Source organism: Hyaena hyaena, unplaced genomic scaffold (genome assembly GCF_003009895.1).
Source record: "Hyaena hyaena isolate Hyena2069 unplaced genomic scaffold, ASM300989v1 scaffold_244, whole genome shotgun sequence".
Taxonomy (NCBI): Eukaryota; Metazoa; Chordata; class Mammalia; order Carnivora; family Hyaenidae; genus Hyaena; species Hyaena hyaena.
Window position 1 is genome coordinate 702,631 of NW_024080876.1, and position 20,027 is coordinate 722,657.

At 39.1% G+C, this 20,027-nt stretch overlaps 1 protein-coding gene across 3 annotated transcripts in view; it reads right to left on the minus strand.

The window, feature by feature from the left end:
* TMA16 (translation machinery associated 16 homolog) overlaps positions 1-16,487 on the minus strand; it is a 49,183-nt gene extending 32,696 nt beyond the window's left edge. For all 3 annotated transcript variants that reach the window (XM_039244551.1, XM_039244552.1, XM_039244550.1), the window contains exons 1-2: positions 16,365-16,487; positions 1,673-1,785 (exon numbers count right to left, since the gene is read on the minus strand). In XM_039244551.1, coding sequence (XP_039100482.1) covers positions 1,673-1,785; positions 16,365-16,367 — 116 coding nt within the window. In that variant the 5' untranslated portion in view covers positions 16,368-16,487. The remainder of the gene's footprint in view (positions 1-1,672; positions 1,786-16,364) is intronic.
* Between the last annotated feature and the right edge of the window lie 3,540 nt (positions 16,488-20,027).

A 20,027-nucleotide genomic window follows, 5' to 3' on the forward strand; every position in this document is an offset into this window, starting at 1 on the left:
CCTCTCTAATGACATTACAAAGAAAAAAAAAAAAAGGAAAAAGAAAAGTTTAACGTTAGTTCATTTTACAAGTCTTGCAACCTTTGCCAAATCTTTTCACCAAGGATAAAGCAAGCATGCCTCAGGCTCAGACCATACAGGGAAGGCAACAGGATCTACTTGGTTTTAATACAGATCAAATGTGTCCTTGAATAAAAAATTTTAAAAAAAAAGTTAAAAAAGCTATGTAAGGAAAAAGGTTCCAAAAGAATATTAAGTTAGTAATGCTACAGGTCAGTGGTTCTCATAGTGTGGTCCCTGAACTAGCAGTAACAGCATCAACATGACCCGGAAACTTGCTAGAAATGTAAAATCCTGGCAATATCCCAGACCTTCTGACATAAAATTCCAGGCATGGGAACAAACTGTGTTAATATGCCCTACGTGTATTATACGTATACACCTGTGTTAATATGCCCTACAAGTATCTCATGTTCACCTAGGTTTGTAAAATACTAGTATTGATGGTAACAGAACTGCAAAATCACAGAAGTGGTAATTATGTCAAAAGTCAGCAAAATTCATGTAAGTGATATATAAATACTTAAAGTTTGAAAAGTACTGTTTTAAAGCAATACTGCTATCATCATAATAACCTTTACAGGAAAAAAAAAATTGATGATACTATCACAGCACTTGTCTATTCTCTTCCAGAAAACATCTAGCCAAATCACTGTCAAACAGTTAACCCTTACTAAATATGCCTTAAAGTCTTGGGTAAGGAATTAATATATAACAATGAACATGCCGACTTCTATCAGCTAGAATGGAAAGGTATCTACCATTTATTAAAATGGTAAGGCTAGGGGCACCTGGGTGGCTCAGTCAGTTAAGGGTCCGACTTCGGCTCAGGTCATGATCTCACAGTTTGTGGGATCGAGCCCTGCATCGGGCTCTGTGCTAACAGCTCGGAGCCTGGAGCCTGCTTCAGATTCTGTGTCTCCCTCTCTCTCTGCCTCTCCTCTGCTCATGTTCTCTCTCTATATATCAAAAATAAATAATAAAAACCAAAAAAAAATGTTTTTAATAAAAAAAATTAAAAACTTAAATGGTAAGGCTATTTTAAAATAGCCAAAATGAGGACTTCCGTCTTTCTAACTTCATTTTAAAGAATTTCTTATTTGTTTCTACAACAATTCCTGGGAACTCTCACAGGCCAAAGACGGAGGGGAGGGGCAAACTGGCAAATTATAAAGTGTAGGCTGCTGATGAGAGAAAGGGGACTAAGGGAAAGGAAACAGAAAAGAAGGGGCATTACATACACATTCTATATTCCTAAGAAGAAAACTTTCCTGGAATTCTTCACATCAAGAATATAAACCAACTTCGAGAATGGCATAAGGACCTATGAAAATCTACTTTTCCGTAAAAGCAGAGAGAATACTAAGAAAACTTGTCAAAATCAACTTTTTCAGAAGTATGAGAACTAAACAAAGGCTTACAAGAATCCGAGGAGCATTCTCAAGAAAGAGAGACCAATCTAAGTAAGAAAGAACAACAAATCTGTTGTTCTTACCTTCAATGCATAAAACATAACATTTATTTATTAAAGAATAAGGGAATGTTGATGAAAGATAAATGTATAAATGAGATTTACACCAATGCATAATATAAATGAGCAAAAGATACTTACTTTTCCTTTTTTTCTTGTTTGTGGGTCTCTCTTGTAATTTGAGCTGCTTTTCTACTATATGGATGGATGACCTTTTTTTCTCGTCCTATGGTTTTTCCCTTTGGGGCTTTAGGCTACAATACAGGAAAACATATTACACACAGTCAGATATATAAGTGATTTGTCAAAAATTTTTCTTTTTTAAGAGTAACATAACAGAGGTATTGTAAGCCAGAAACACTATTTAAAAAGGTGCAGAAACGGTCAATACACCCAGCTCTTCGACTGTTCCAGCTTCAAAGTATGTAAGAGAATGCAGTGAGGAAAAACAGTTAAAAATATGTGTTACAGTTAAGAAAGTTAAGGAAGTAGAAGGAATACAAGATGTTCATGAGAAGCTGACTTTAGAAGTTGCTCATAAAACAAAGTGGGCACTGAATCAAGCAAAATCAAAATTGAGATCACAAAAAAATAGGAAGAGAGGAAATAATAGAAGCCATCTCAAAATCAGCACATCCAAAAAAGAACAAATTAGTTTCCCATACAAACTTTATGCCAGTTAACTAGGTCACAATTCATTAAGTCCACTGAACTAGACATGTCAGTAATTCTTTATTCCTACATAATTCTCTATCTTATCACACCTGTTATCATTTTGGAGTTGGGTTTGGCTTCCTACAACAGAAGCCTAAAATAATAATGGTGTAACCCAACAAAGTTTGGTTCTATCATGTAAAAAGTAGGAGCTGGAGACTCTGCTCCACAAAGTCCTCAGAGATCCCGGCTCCTTCCATCTTGTTATCTACTATCCTTAGGCCCCTGTATATCCATATAGTTCAAGATGACTTAATACCAAGTCTGAACTCCAGCCAGTGAAAAGTAGAAAAGAAAATCAAAAGACACACCCCTTTCCTTTAAGAGCAAGATCTCGGAAGTTGCAGTCTTCTGTTTACATCCCATTGAACAAAATGTAATTGGTGGGCAGTAAATATAGTCGTTATTCTCAGAAAGGAAAAAAAAAAAAACATGATTACAAAGCAAAAGAGCCTATCTGGGGACAGTTGATAGTCTCTACTATACCTAATCCTGGAAAAGGTCAAGTGTTCCTAGAATCTTCTCTTCAAAACTATGGGCATTGCCTTAATTCAGCCTCATGATCTTTCATGATCAGGGTGGCCTTTAGAGTCTCACTGCTAGTTCTTTTTTCATGGAAGTCATACACCTTATTTTTCTATAACATTAATCTACTAAAGTCCCTTCCCCCTAACAAGCTCACAGTTAGGTCCCAAGTCCTTAAGGTGGAAACCAATCTACCCCCACCTTACTTTTCCAGCATTATTTCTCATTCTTCAAAACACCCCTCATCCCATTCTTACTGAACTTCTCCCCCATTCCCAGAATACACCTTGTTGTTTCGTAACTTCTGGAAGCTGCACTTGTTACCTCTGCCTGCAAAATCCTTTTCCTTTGGTGTTCTTTCATAAATTACAACTCAAAGTTTTTACTTGTAAAACTTTTTGCAGATTTAATTAAAATGACCACCAATTCCTCATTCACACATGTATTTATTCCTTCAACAAATATTCAATGAACTACACAACAAATATTTACTGCTCACTTCTTGATAAACCTGACCAGAGAAGACAGCTCCAACTCTGAAACCCAGAATGGCACTGGAAGGTCAGTAGAATAAGGTGAAACTAGAGTAAACCGGTACAGACATGCTTTATTTATTGTGCTTCATAGATATTGTGAGGGTTTTGTCTGGTTTGTTTACAAACTGAAGATTTGTGGCAACCTTACATTGATCAAGCAAGTCTACTGACATTTTTTAATCAGCATTTGCTCACCTCATGTCTCTATGTCACATTTCAGTAATTCTTGCAATATTTAAACTTTATCATTATATTTGTTATGGTGATGTGATCAGTAATCTTTAACATTACTCTTGTAATTGTTTTGAGGCACCAAGCATATGCCTATATCAAACAGCAAACTTAAGTTGTGTGTGTCCTGACTGTTCTCAGTCACCAAACATTCCCCCATCCTTCTTCTTTTCAGGTCTATTTCCTGAGCCATAATATAGAAATTAGGCCAATTACTAACCCCACAATGGCCTCTAAGTGTTCATGTGAAAAGAAAAGTCATACATCTCCCACTTTAAGTCAAAGGCTAGAAACAATTAAGTTTGGTGAGGAAGGTATGTCCAAAGCTGAGACAGGCCAAAAAGCTAGGCCTCTTGTGCCAGTTAGCCAAGTTGTGAATGCAAAGGAAAAGTTCTTGAAGGAAATTAAAAGTGCTACTCCGGTGAAAACACAAACAATAAAGCAAAACAGCCTTAATGCTGAGAAAAAGAAAGTTTTGAGTGGTCTGGATAGATCAAACCAGCCACAACATTCACCTGAGCCAAAGCCAAATCCAGAAAAAGGCCCACCTCTCTTTAATTCTGTGAAGGCCCAAAGAGGTGAGGAAGCTGGGGAAGAAAAGTTTGCAGGTGGTAAAGGCTGGTTCATGAGGTTTAAGGAGAGAAGCTATCTCTATAACATAAAACTGTGAAGTAAAGCAGCAAGTGATGTAGAAGCTGCAGCAAGTTATCCAAAAGATCTAGGTAAGAGAATTAATGAAGGTGGCTACAAAATGTGTGTACATTTTTCATGTACACAAAGCAGCCCTCTACTAGAAGATGCCATCTAGGACTTTCACAGCTAGAACGGAGAAGTCAATGCCTGGCCTCAAAGCTTCAAAAGACAGACCGCCTCTCTTGCTAGGGGCTAATGCAGCTGGTAAAACTTTAAGCTGAAGCCAATGTTCAGTTACCATTCCCAAAATCCTAGAGCCTTAAGAATTGTGGGCCCTTTACTCTGCCTATGCTGTACAAATGGAACCACAAAGTCTGGTTGATAGCACATCTGTTTATAACATGGTATACTGAGTATTTTAAGCCCAATGTTGAGACCTACTTCTAAGGAAAAAAGATTCATTTAAAAATGACTACTTATTGACAATGCACCTGGTTGCCCAAGAGCTCTGATGGAGGCAATGAGATTATGGTTTTCATGCCTGCTAACACAGCATCCATTCTACAGGTCATGAATCATGGTGTGATTTTGACATTCAAGTCTATTTATTTAAGAAATACATTTTACAAGACTATAGCTGGCAGAGTGAGTCCTCTGATGCATCTGGGCAAAATAAATTCTTGAAAGCCTTCAGAAAAGGATTCACCATTCTAGATGCCATGAAGAGCATTCATGATTCATGGGAAGAGGTCAAAATATAATATAAATAGGACTTCCGAAGAAGTAGGTTCCAACTCTCTTGAATGATTTCAAGGGGTTCAAGACTTCAATGGAAGTAAGTGCAGATGTGGTAGAAACAGCAAGAGAATAGAATTAGAAGCAGAGCCTCAAGATATGAGCAAATTGCTGCAATCCCATAATAACACTTGAACAGTAAGGAGCTGCTTCTTATAGATGAACAAAGAGAGATGGAATCTCCTTTTGATAAAGACACTATGAAGACTGTTGGAATGGCAGCAAGGGATTCAGAATACTACACAGTGGGAGGGTATGAGATGATTGATTCCAATTCTCAAAAAAGTTCTACTGTGGGTAAAATGCTATCAAACAGCATTGCACGCTACAGAGAAAATGTTCATGAGAGAAGAGTCAATTGATGTGGCAAACTTCATTATTGTCTTAGTTTAAGAAACTGGCACAGCCACGCCACCATTCAACAACTTCTAAACCTGATCAGTCAGGGGTGTGACTGAAGCAAAAACTCCACCAGCAGAAAGATAACAATTTGGTGAAAGGTCAGATGATGGTTAGCATTTTTTAGCAATAAAGTATTTTTTAATTAAGATATTTACACTTTTTTAGACACGTGCTATTGCACACTTAATAGACTACAATACAATGTAAATAATACAACTTTTCTATGTACTGGCAAACTAAAAAAAAAATCATTTGACTCACTGTATTGTGATATCCGCTTTACTGGAGCAGTCTGTAACTGAACCCACAGTTATCTCTAAGGTATGCCTCTATGTGCATTCTTTTGTTTTACTCTGCATATGTGGGGTGGGGGTACAAGAAAGGTGTCGTAAGGATTTTTTTGTACATGAGCTTTACCTAGCACACATGAATCAATAAAAACATGTCAGAACCCATGGTAGGTTGCCTCTGAGGTGTCTCCCAATGAATTATACCTCCTAAGATTTATGCCCAGGTGTAATCTCCCCCCACTCCTACCCCCCACCAAGTGTGGACCTAGTGACTCAATTTTAATGAGTAACATTTGGCAAATGGATGATCTATCAATCGTGAGATTCGGTTTTATAAGGACTCTGGCTTCCATCTGGCCTACTCTCTCTCTGTTCTCTCACTAGCCTCGCTCTGAGGGAAACCAACTGTCACGTCAAGATTCTCTCTGAGGCTGCTAAAACTTAACAACCAAAGTTACAGAGCTGTATGTAACACTATTTCAGCAATATGTCCAATTCTATTTAAAAAATTCCTTTAAAGATTTAATAAAAACTTTCTTTAGAACAAGAAATGGTTTAATATCCTTGGAGTATGAAAATGTCCTCAGAGCTTTAGAGTATCAGTTGAAGAACCTCCAAGACTTAGTACAAAGAAGATACAAAGAAACTGAACTTCTATTCTGATTCACCTGTAGTTTGCTATTCCTTCTATTATTCATGAAAAGGTTGCCTCAAGGCACGATATGAATGTATAATAAGGCATAGAAATATGTACAATATAGCTTGCTAAATTTTAAAACATTTTTGTATTTTTCAACATATTAAAATAAAAAAGAAGTATTCAACAGGGAAAAGCTGAAGTAAAACCCTATCAACAAAATGTTAAACAGTCTATTCAAGCTAAATATCTTAAGTTAAAAAGCAATTAATCTCTAACAGTTGGAGGTTCTCCAAACTTATTTGTGGGGCATCTGATGATTCATAGTATAGTAGACAATGTAAATATATACCAAAACTGGGGGTGGGAAAGAGTTTAAGGTGCATTTGCTACAGAAGATTAATAGTTACGTTTTAACTTTGAGAGATATAACAAAAATAGTGTCTCTTTTCATAAGCATAACTAAGGCACGGTTTTAAATAACTATGCTTACTTGCTTTGTTTTGTTTTGTTTCTGAGAGAGAAGCAGAAAGGGAGACAGAGGATCCAAAGCAGGATCTGTGCTTACAGCAGAGAGTCCGATGCAGAGCTTCAACTCACAAACTGTGGACATTTAACCAACTGAACCACCCAGGAGCACCTAACTATGCTTGCTTTGAAAAGTTTCTGGCACCAAAAAATATGCAGCCAGAAAATTAGTATCAAAAGTGTCTCCTTCCTACAATCTTTAGCAATTACTTCAGAAAATTCATTCTAAATCTTTGAATTCATAATTGAGACTAATAGAAGAAAACACATAAAGAGTTTATTCAAATAACACAGAAACAGAAAGAGGTATTTCAGGGGCAACATGCTTCGAATATTCCTGTTACAATCATAAATAACAAAAAGGATGGGACACGTGAGTGGCTCAGTCAACGAGGCGCCTGACTCTTGATTTAGGCTCAGGTCGTGATCTCACTGTCGTGAGACTGAGCAGTGTGGGGCTCTGCATGGAGCATGGAGCCTGCTTGAGAATCTGCCCTGCTCTTCCTCTGCCCCTGCCCAGCTTGCGCACATGCACACTCTTTCCAAATATAAAAAAATACGTAAAAAGGACCTTCCCCTGAAAGACCATCAAAGTCATCATAGAATCCAAGCTCAACCAGAGACAGAAATCTGTTTATTACTCAGTGTAACTAGGAACCTGTATCAAAATAAATCATAGAATACGATATACTGAGTCACTCAACACCAGTGACAAGATGAAAATGAGAGGACTTAATTAAGAAAAGCTGCTTTGCTGCTGCCACTGCTGCTGTTGTTGGCAGGGAATCCACCATGAAGAAATTCAGTGCACTTTCCTTGCTTTACAGATAAACATGACCCCAAGGACAGACAATTCAGCTAGGAACTTAATGGCTTTGCACATAATCCTTTCTAAACCCATCCAATTCCCAATGACCATTTCAAATTCAAGATCACCTACTCCTTGAAACCATCCAAGAATAACCATCTGGACTTTAGAACCTTTCTCTTTTGGTAGCTTTTGCATTATAGCACCTAATATCATACTGCACTTACCAGTCATTTAACATTTACAAAATCATTTATATTTGTGTTTTATCTTCTCAAAAGTGGCCCCTTAAAGACTGTAAACGTGTCCTATCAGGTTGAAAATAATACTTTGAAAGAAAAAAAAAAAAAAAAAAAGGAGGATGTTGCCCCAAGTAAACATATGCTTAGCACCCACTGTACATTAAACTACTGTGAATTAAAAATATTAAAAATAGTCCTTAAAATATGAACTATCTCATATAAAAATAATTTTTAATAACTCAAAAGCAATAGCTTCCTTAACATTAAGAAAATCTTAATAATTCTCTAATGCAGACTTCAATTTTCTTTCATGCAAAATCTATCATCAAGTTCAACCTCTCTTTTATGTTATCATAGAATCCAAGCTCAAACGGAGACAGAAATACCATTTATAGTACTTAGTGTAACTAGAAACCTAGAAAAATAATCATTCCACCAAGCACACTTAGGGTACATAAAGGTATATGAATACTTAAAACAAAAAGTATAAGACTAAAGCCGTACCTACAACCACCTACAAATATCTAGTCAGAATTAAGCTTTTCTCCCACATTCCCTTGCTACTATTTATACTCCTATCTTGTACTAGATTTTTTTTTTTTTTTTTAAATCCCTGAGCATGTATTACCATGTACTAGGATAGGACCTAAGGCTCCAGGATCAAAAACAGACATGACTTGCCCTCAGGGAGCTTGCAATCTAGTTTTCTCATGAATAACTATATACTTCAGTAAGTCCAGAAAACGGTCAGGAAGTATAGGATCCTGACTGAACCCATATAAAAAATGGACTTAATTTTTGGACATCAAGAAAAGCCTCCCTGAAGAAGTAACTTGAGATCTTTTTTTTTTTTTTTTTTTAAACTGCACAAGTTGCTTGTATAAAGAATAGTTTGGGAGGAGGTCAGACTACTATTAGTGGTGCTGTGGTCGTTAAGAAGAGCTGACAGTCAAGTAGCCTAAGCATGGTGACAGTGAAGGTATGAAAAAAATGGCAAGGTTTAAAGAAATGTACCTTGAAACACAATGATACAGGACTTGAATATGAAGGGTGAGGGAAAAGGAAGAGCGAAGTATGCCTCCCCAGATTTGCAACATAAGCAACTACATGGTCAGAATTACCATTTACCATTAAGATAGGAACAAGGGGCATCAAAAATTCACTGTCAGAGGCGCCTGGGTGGCTCAGTCAGTTAAGCGTCCGACTTCGGCTCAGGTCATGATCTCACAGTTCGTGGGTTCAAGCACCGCATCGGGCTCTATGCTGACAGCCAGCTCAGAGCCTGGAGCCTGTTTCAGATTCTGTATCTCCCTCTCTCTCTGACCCTCCCCTCCCACACAGACATTGTCTGTCTCTCTCTCTCTCTCAGAAATAAATAAAACATTTTTTAAAAAATTCACTGTTAGACATTAGTTTAAGACATCTGGGATACAGCTGAGTACAGGCAAGAAATACAAGTCTGGCACTTAGGAAAAAAAAGGTCTCGGCTAAAGATATCAATTTGGGATGACTTAAGGGATACAGGTGGTACTTTAAGCCACTGGAGAGAGTAAGATTCCCTCAGTGAAAGAGTAGAAGAGAAAACAGCCTAGATCTAAGCTCAGATGAAATACATGTATTTGATGAGAGCCTACAATGTAATGGACACTTACAAAATCATTAAGATAAAGATGAGCACCCCAAATAAAAACAGGAAAAAGAATACAAAGTCACAGAAAGATAAATACAAATGTTATTAAAGTTTTGAAAGGATATGTGGTCTATCTTAAAAGAAATATAGATTAAAACTTTAATGAGAGAATTTTCAGTGCACAAGACTGGATAAATGATTCTAAATTTCTTAGCACTGCATTAGTGAGGGTCTGGGTGAGTTAGTGGTCTCATAAACAAGCAGTCTCATAAATAAATAAGTTCTCCTTCTGGAGTGCAATTTGACAGTTCTTATCATGATTAAAAATTGCACATGTCTTTTGACCAAGGAATTCAATTTCTATTAATTTATTCTAGCAGTATACTATCTACACATGTAGCAAAAACAAGAATAATCAATGCAGCAGTGTTTGTAGTAGGAAACGAAAGAATGGAAACAGGTTAAGTGTCCATCAGAAACCTGGTTAAGTAAATTAGTAATAAAAGCAAAAAATGGGTTATCAGCTATAAAAAGCATGAGAGAACTAGAAGTACTTACATAAGCCTGCAAAATTAGGGTAAGACAAAACAAGCAAGGGGCATAAGAGTGTGTCTAATATACTATTTACATAAAAAGGGGAGGTCTAGAGACATATACATATGCTAGTGCATGTATATAAAATGTCTGAATGAGTATCTAAGAAACTGATCAATCATTTCTCAAGTGAACTGAGGCGCTAGATAACAGAATTGGAAGAAGGCTTACTTTTTGTGGGAGGCAGAATAATGACCTCCCTCCCAAAGATGTCCATGCCCTCATCCACAGATCTGTAAATAATTTACCATATATGACACAAGGGACTTTGAAAATGTGATCAAAGATCTTGAGAGAGGGAATTTATCCCTAATTATCCACATGGGCCCAATATAAACAAGGATCCTTATAAGAAGGAGGAAGAAGAATCATTATCAAGGGGCTGTGGCCTTCCCTGGGGAAGGACATTAAGATGTGACACTGCTGGCTTTGAAGACGGAGGAAGGAGCCAAGAACCAAGGAATGAAGGTGACCTCTAGAAACTGGAAAAAGCAAGGAAACAGGTTCTTCACTAGAGCCTCTTGAAGAACAGCAGTCCTATCAACACCTTGATTTTAACAGAAAAATAAGACTCACTTTTGGACTTCTGATCCTCAGAAATTTAACAGTAAATGAATCTGCACTGTTTTAAGTCACTAAATTTGTATTAATTTTTCACAGTGGTAATAAAAACTTAATAAACTTTTCATGGACAACAATTTTTTTAACTTTATTTAATTTGAGAGAGGGGGAGAGAGAGAATCTCAAGTAGGCTCCACACATCAGCACAGAGCCCAACGTGGGGCTTCAACTCACAAACCATTAGATCACAACCTGAGCAGAAATCAAGAGTTGGATGCTTAACTGATTCAGCCACCCTGGCACCTCATTACTGTCTGATTTTTCTAAACCATGAATATGTAATACTGTTCCAAAAAGACATAGGTCCATTAACATTTTCCTTTACTTTTATTTTTACTTTAATTTCAGGAGCAAGGTTTCACTAGCAAGTAATCTCTTTCAGGTTTAGGCATAAAAACAGACACATACACCAATGGAACAGAACTGAGAGTACAGAAATACACCGACGCATATGTAGCCAAGAGTACTCAAGGACAAAAAGACAGTCTTCAATAAATGGTGTTGTGAAAACTGTATATTCACGTGCAAAAAAAAAAAAAAAAGAAAGAAATGGAACCCCTACATTACACCACTCAAAAAATTAACTCAAAATGAATTAATCTGTTTTGAATTTGTTTTTTGGGAGTGCACGTGGGGGACACACAAAGAGAGGGGAATAGAGGATCTGAAGCTGCCTCTGCACTGACAGGCTGACTGCAGCAAACACGATGTGGAGCTCAAACTCATGAACCTGAGCTAAAGTCGGATGCTCAACCGACTGAGCCACCCAATGCCCCAAAATGGATTAAACATTTAAATGTAAAGCCTAAAACCATATAAATACTAGAAGGAAACACAGGGGAAAAGTTCCTTGATAGTGACCCTGGCAATATTTTTTGTATATGACATGAGAGCTCAAGCAACAAAAGCAAAATTAACAAAAGGGACTACATCAAACTCAAAGGTCTCTGCACAGCAACAGAAATGGTCAACAAAATTAAAAGGAAACTTACCATATGGGAGAAAATATTTACCAACTGTATCTGATAAGAAGTTAACAACCAAAATATATACGAAATTCATACAAGGGCACCTGGGTGGTTCAGTCCATTAAGGATCCAACTCTTGATTTAGGCTCAGGTCATGACCTCTCAATTTATAGGATCCAGCCCCACATCGGCTTCTGTGCTGGCAGCATGGGGACCGCTTGGGATTCTCTCTCTCCCTCTCTTTCTGCCCCGCCCTGGTGTGCACATGCTCTTTATCCCTCTCTCTCAAAATAAATAAGTAGACTTTAAAAGAAAAAAAGTAATAAATTCATACAGTTCAGTAGCCAAAAATAGGAAGAAAAAACACCAATAATTAGATTTAAAAATGGGCAAAGGACAGGGCACCTGGCTGGCTCAGTCGGTTAAGCGTCCGACTTCGGCTCAGGTCATGATCTCACCTTGTGAGTTTGAGCCCCACGTCGAGCTCTGTGCTAACAGCTCAGAGCCTGGAGCCTGCTTTGGATTCTGTGTCTCATGCTCTCTCTCTGCCCCTCCCCAATGTGTGCTCTCTGTCTCTCAAAAATAAATAAATGTAAAAAAATTTTTTTTAAAAAATGGGCAAAGGACATTTTTCCAAAGAAAATACCAAATGGCCAACAGGTACTTTGAAAGGTGCTCAACATCACTAATCATCACAGAAATGCACATCAAAACCCCAATAAAATATCACTCCACAACTGTTAGAATGGTTGGTATCAAAAAGACAAGAGATAATAAGTGGTGAAGACATGGAGAAAAGGGAAAACTTGCACACTGTTGGTGGGAATGAAAATGGATACAGCCACTACAGAAAATAGCAGAGAGGTTCCTCAAAAAATTAAAAATACAATTATGATATGATCCAGCAATCCTACTTCTGGGTATATATCCAAGGAAATGAAATCACTATTTTTTTTTTTTTTTTTTTTTACAAATAGTTTATTGTCAAATTAGTTTCTACATAACACTCAGTGCTCATCCCCAAAGTGCCCTCCTTCATGCCCATCCCCCCCTCCCCCCCACATCCATCAGTCCTCAGTTTTTGTCAGCATTCAAGAGTCTCTCATGGTTTGCCTCTCTCCCTTTCCCCCACCATTTCCGCCCTTCTTCTCCCCCTTGGTCCTCCGTCAAGTTCCTCCTAATCCTCCTATACGTGCAAACATATGGTATTTGTCCTTCTCTGCCTGACTTATTTCGCTCAGCATAACACCCTCAAGGTCCATCCATGTTGCTACACATGGCCAGATTTCATTGTTTCTCATTGCCATGTAGTATTCCATGGTATAGATAAACCACATCTTCTTGATCCATTCATCTGTTGATGGACACTTAGGCTCTTTCCATGTTTTAGCTATTGTGGAGAGTGCTGCTATGAACATTGGGGTACATGTGCTCCTATGCCTCAGCATTTCTGTATCCCTTGGGTAAATTCCTAGCAGTGCTATTGCTGGGTCATAAGGGAGTTCTATTGTTAGTTTCCTGAGGAACCTCCACACTGTTTTCCAGAGGGGCTGTACCAGTTTACATTCCCACCAACAGTGTAGGAGGGTGCCCGTTTCTCCACATCCTCGCCAGCATCTAGAGTTCTCTGATTTGCTCATTTTAGCCACTCTGACTGGCGTGAGGTGGTATCTCAGTGTGGTTTTGATTTGTACGAAATCACTATTTTGAAAAAGTATCTGCACCTCTGTTGACTGCAGCCTTATTTATCATAGCCAAGACACTGAAACAACCGAAGTCTGTCAACAAATGAAAAAACGTGGGGTGTATTATACACACACACACATATCCATACATATACAATAAATTATCAACCATAAAAAAGTAAATCCTACCATTTGTGACAATATGGATGAAACTTGAAAGCACTATGTCGAGAGCTAAGTCAGACAGAAAAAGACAAAAACTGTAAGATTTTACATAATGTGGAATCTAAAAAAAAAACCAAATTCATAGAAACAGAAGTAAAAAAAAACCAGTTGGGGGAAATATTTGAAGGTGGTCAATGGGTATAAACTTCCAGTTACAAGATGATCAAGTTCTTGAGGTCAAACATGAGCAGCATGGTTACTACTACTACTAATACTGTATTGTACACTTGAAAGGTGCTTAAAGAGTAAATCTTAAAGTCACAACTATGTGATGTATTAACTAAATTTATTGTGCTAGTCATTTCACGATATATACATAAATCAAATCGTAACACTGTACATCTTAAACTTATACCCTGTTATAAATCTACTTTATCTCAATGCAGCTGGTAAAAAAAAAAAGTAACCAAGATTTAGTAAGCTGATTCGTTGTTACAGCTTACATTTATAAGTGAGTCCAAAAGCACACAATTCTTGTCATTAAGGAATATGTAGGTAGTCACTAATAGTTAAGACCCACAGTAGTATGTAAAGATAAATCAAGGAGGATAACAGCACACTTTTGAATGTTTTTATAATCTACCCTGGGAGAAAAACAAGCACTCTTAAACTTTACAATAGGTTTATATACAAAGGAATATACCCATGAGTATCTTATGTACAGTACACACCAAACTAATAACTTTTAGCACACTAAGACGTTTTAAAATGCAGAATGAAGAAGTGCTATGTGGGATCAATTATTTGAAAAAGACTGTTCATGTCAGTTGAATTCAAGTTTTGATAGAAGATATGAATTTGTAAAACTCCAGGACAAGTTCAAAATAAGAGAAAAACGAACAAAGTAACAAAAGTAGACAACTACAAGCTCACTGTTATCATCTACTACCATTACTAATGTTAATTACAATAACTAAACTACATTTACCAAGTGCCAGACATTGGGCTAGTGGCTTACATATAATTTTCACAACTCTATGAGGTAGTTACTATGATTATCCCAATATAATAGATGAGGCAACTGAGACTTAGAGGGGTTAAGTAATTTCACCAAGATCAAAATTTAGCAAAGACAGTTGCCAAACTCAGTCCTCTGGTACTCCATAACCGACTTTCTAAGCTGTACTGAAAGAACTTTAGAGTTAACTGATATAAAAAGAAGGAGGGGCACCGGGTTGGCTCAGTTGGTTAAGCAACCACCTTCAGCTCAGATCATGATTTCATGGTTCATGGGTTCCAGCCCAACATTGGGCTCTGTGCTGACAGCTCGCAGCCTAGCTCCAGCTTTGGATTCTGTCTCCCTCTCTCTGCTCCTCCCCCACTTGCACTCTGTCTCTGTCTCTCTCAAAAATAAATAAAACATGTAAAAAAAAATTTTTTTAAAGACGGAAAACCTTCAGTGCCAAGCTGACTTTAAACTCAAGAAAGGACACAGCACAGTCACTGGTGATATACCAGAAAAATGAAAGGGCAGGAAATATGCCAATGAGAGCAGATTTATATGCCACTCTTCCGATTCCTATGACAAGGCAATATCCTCCTACCATACAGCCTGATAAAAGTGAAATTCTGAAAGTCAAGGACAACTTTGTCAAATGCCTACCAACCCCCAATCACTCACAATCATATCAATGGATAATGTTCCACTCTGGAATGGAAAGACCACGGAAGGAAATTATCTTATAAAGAGTTGGAAATAGCAAAAGTGCAGCGAAAGGCGAAAAGACTAAATCTATACGTATACTGACATGAATAATTTAAGCAAACAGACCATGTAGATGTGAAAGACAAAAATTATAGGCATACAATGAAAAGGGGAAAAAGAAAAAAGAACAAAGGGGACAAAAGACATTGTGGCATGAGTATCCTAACTTTTTTCACCAGAATACAAATTTTATGTTGTTGTTTTTATTAAAAACCAGTTGAAAAGGTAAAAAGCATTTTCGTATTCAAGAATTACTCTAATGAACATAAGTAAAAAAAGAAAAAAAGCCAGAAGAAACAAGTTTGGAATACAACGTTAAGTGGTAACTATAAAAACAAAAAACAAGGTAATTAATACAAAATTTAAATGCAGTTTACTTGAAGGGTTCCTGAAGGTTGGTTACAGGGTCAAGGAAACATAGAGGCTTTCAAAAGTTTTATTTAACTGGATAATGGATAAGAGGGCGTTTCTTATGTTGCTAATCTTTACACTTCACTATGTTAACGTAAACATTATTTTGCATCTACTCAATTTTTAATAGAAACAACAGAATAGTTCGAGCTTCTTGGTGGGACGGAGGAGAGGGGCCCAGGGGGAGGGGCATGAAGACAGGATTTGCCAAACGAGCACATCACTCAAGGGCGGCGAATGGACTCCGAGAAGGGAAGAGACTGAGCCTAAACAGTCTAGACGAGCAAGACGTGGCACACATGTGTGGCGGCAACACTTTCTCAAGTTTTGCCTACCTTCCCCCCATCGTTCCGCCCCCCACACTTTGGTGAATAGCAAGAAAATGGAAACCTGAGTCTTTTCCCTCGAGGGGGCAGGGAAGCTCTGTGAACAGCTCAGAACCCAAAAGTTGAACTTTAAGGCCCAGACGCTGGGCCAGGCACCTGCCTCGGGGCTGCCCAGCCCAGCACCCGCTACCCGGGCGCACCGCGCAGTATAATCACTTAGCCGCTTCCCCTCTCCCGTTTTTCCAAGACTGCCCCCTTCCCTCCCGCCTGCCCGACGGGAGCCTTCCCGAGAGAGAAGGGGGGTCAGGGGAGCGGGAGGGGGCCCACCATGGTGACGTCCTCACGGCCCCGGAGAACCTCCGCCGCCCGGACCTGGAAAACCTCACCAACAGTGGCAACAGCTGAGAGAAACACTCCAACTTAAATACACGTGGTTGCCGGAGAAGACTGGGGCGGACCGGACCGGAAAGGGAGGGGCGAGTACGGCTCTCTAAAACTTCCCCGGAAACCAACACCAAGTCTTTTTATCCCGTGTTGGACTTTTCAGCCCTAGGCCCGCCGATATCCTGCGTACGTGTGGGCGAGGAGCAGTGGGAGGGAGTTTCGGGCGGGGGTGAACCTGGCCCAGAGCCCAGCGTGAGGCCTGGCATTTGATGGGCTCGCCGATGCTAGGCCCGGCTGGCTAGTGGCGTGCCAGGCCCGAGTGCGGACTTCGGACATCATCTGCCCTGGTGCACAGCGCGCCCCCCCCCCCGCCCCCCACCTGAAAAGCCTCTTCGGACGAGGCTCTTGTCTTGGATGTTCCTGCCTCATTGAGGTTGGCTGCCTCCCGGTTAGACCGTTAGGAGATGGCACACGTCCTAGTGTGGCAAAAGGCCCTCTGCTCACCTAAGTTACCTGGAGCAAGGCTTTTCCCCCGCTGAGTCTTTGTTCACCCATTAAGGGCCCTTTCTACATATCCAGGGTTCCTTCCAACTAGTTTTTCTGCTTGCTTCTCCCAACGTGTACGGGTCTTTTACGCGTATTCTGTTAGGATTCCGCAGACTGTAAACATTCAACAAATACTTGATTGTCCACTGTGTGCCAGGCTTTGGGAATACTCCCCCACCGTATTCCTGCTCTCAGCTCGCATTCCGTGCGATGTGTTAGTAAATTAGCTAATTAGTAATTCATTAATATATACAATTATCTCAAATAGTGTAAATACTCTGAAGAAAATAAAGATGGCAGGATAACAGGAAAGCTGTTTTACACGTGATTGTCTCTGAAATCCCCTTCTGAAAATGGGAGTTGTGCAGAGACTGATACTAAAGAAAAAATATTATTCAAGAGGCTTGTTAAAGCATGCTAAAGTGGACTTTATTTAAGGGGGAGGGCCTTTGCCAGTATAAGGATCACTGCAGTGGAGGCTTGCAGTGGGGGATACAGCTTGGGCAAGTGGGAATTTATAGCCAAGGAGCAGGGTGAGGGTTAGTAGATGGAAAATTACTAAGAGGAAACATCAGGGGTACAGAGACATTATGACTAAACCAACCTTCCAAGATTATTGCTGTAGTGAGTGCAGGGTGATCAGAGATCACGTGGACGATGGTGGAGGAACAGGAGCCTGATTGGATGTAGATATCCAGGTTAACCAGATATGGAGGATTGGGGATTCTGGCCAGAATGACTTTCTTGCTAAAATCGGACAATGCAAAGAAGAACTGGAAATCTAAAATTCCAGGCCTAGGTGAAAAAGTTTGAGGAGCCTAAGTAGATTTTGGTCAAGGAGAGAAGCTTGTCACTTGAATGAAAAGAGAAAACTAAGCATGGAAAGAAGTCACAAGCAAGGTGACGTCGGGTGTGCCTAGTTACGTGTGTGCAGATCTATGTATTTAATCAACAAATATGTCCATTTAAAAATATATAGATTAAATTGTAAACAAGAATTTGAAATTGTTACAAGAATTCAGAGGATCTATATATCTCGAGATAAGGCATTTTCATATAGCTCTTAAGTGTGTAAAAGTGCATTCTGTGTGAATCTACACCATGAAGGTCACCCTTGCAATATATGTTATGGAGACATTAATCTATTGATGAATCCAGTTAATCCAAAACATTTACAGTTTATTTCTGTGCTCTATTTCCTATGATACAACTTATACCCTCAGTACCCCATTCCCTGTGTCCAGCCCAGTGCCAGTCAGCTTCCTGAAATCTATGTTACCACCAATCCCATAAATAGTCAAGTCTTACTCTGGCTCTTTCACCTGTTACTAACCGTTTTACCAATCACATAATCTATACCTGCTCCTACCCCATTCCTAAATTTTGAATTGCCAACAACTCAACCAACCATGTATCCAGAGATTTTTTTTTTCATTCTAATTTGGGTTTTGAAAATAAGACTTAATTTTTTCCCTATTCAGACTCAACCGCTAAATAATATTGATTATGGGCAAGACATCATGTCCAAAATATTCTGTAACTTCTTTTTAACATATACCATATATCTTACTTTTAATATATATCATATATAATGTATCTAACATATATATAATTTTTAAAGTAATTTCTTATCCTTTTGATTTGTCACCGTATTCTTCCTCAACTCTTTTGAATATATATTGTGCTCATTTAAAAGTATTGGTTCATCTCTTCTAATCAGTGTACTTAATGTGGCATGTGTTGTTCACTTTAATTATTTTTCAAATTTTTTTGATGTTTATTCCTTTTTTGAGAGAGACAGAGAGTGAGTGGGGGAGGGGCAGAGAAAGAGGGCGACACAGAATCCGAAGCAGGCTCCAATTTCCAGGCTCTGAGCTGTCAGCACACGGCATGATGTGGGCCTCAAGCTCACAGACCGTGAGGTCATGACCTGAGCTGATGTCGGACGCTTAGCCAACTGAGCCACCCAGGTGCCCCAAATTTAATTTTTTAAAATTCTTTTCTAGTACATATACTCCTCAGGTATGTCTTTTTCTTGACCTGTGGTGTCACATTTCACTGATGGAGTCAGCTCTCCTGATTACCTCCTGTCATGTGTATTGGGGAAGTGCTGAAAGTCATATTCTTAAATGTGTCCTTCTTGGAAATTGAGAACAAGGAGGGTCAAGTCTCAGAAGAGCAGGGTCCAGGAATAGCAGAACTTTTGCTGACAGGAGCACAGGAGGCTGAAGGTGCGAGGGAGTTGGCGTTGCCACACCCATTTCCATCCGCTCCTTATGTTAGCTGGGCTCTGTCTTCTCTGCCGGCGCCTCACCCTGTCGGGAGGCCGGTGATGTGCCACGTCAGGAAGGTGAAGTAAGAGAGACGGGAGCTAAAATTAAATGTTCTCCAGCTCCTCCCCGGCTGCCACAGGTGTCCTCTTCCCCCGGCGACTGCTGTGTTCACTGCCCACCTCCCACCCCATCACTCGCTAGTTCCCACCCCCCGTGAGGGTTCTCACAGTTGTGATTTTACTTCCAACTGCCAATTCCTTCCCTTTTCTGCTGCTTTTATCAGGGCTGATTTGGGAGTAGGCCTATGCTATTTTATCATCTTATCCTACTTATTTTTAGAAGTACTGATTATATTAGCAAAATTAGCCTTTTGTTATATAGGATGTAATTTTTCTCTTGACCTGTTTGTGACAATGTTTGCGGGAGAGAAATTATAAAATGTCTTTCAATAGGGAGTTAGTTGTTCGGTAAATGGGTTAAAGACGGGTCCTATACCAAGGACCTTTTTGTTTTGACCTTTATGGCAGGATGGAATCTGGTAACTCAAAAGCCTGATGGTGCGAAACTCAAAATTTAATGCATCCAATTGTTTGAAATATGGTTCCCCAAAAGGAGATTTTTAGCCATTTATGGCCTCCTTGCTTTGCATACCCACGCATCACCCAACATCTGTTAGCCATAGGTAAGATAAATCCTGGGGCTGTAAAGACCCCCAGCTCTCTCACCCTTCAGAGTTGTTGGACTTAGTTTCTCCACATGCTGGCAATTGACATCACCTAGACACTCC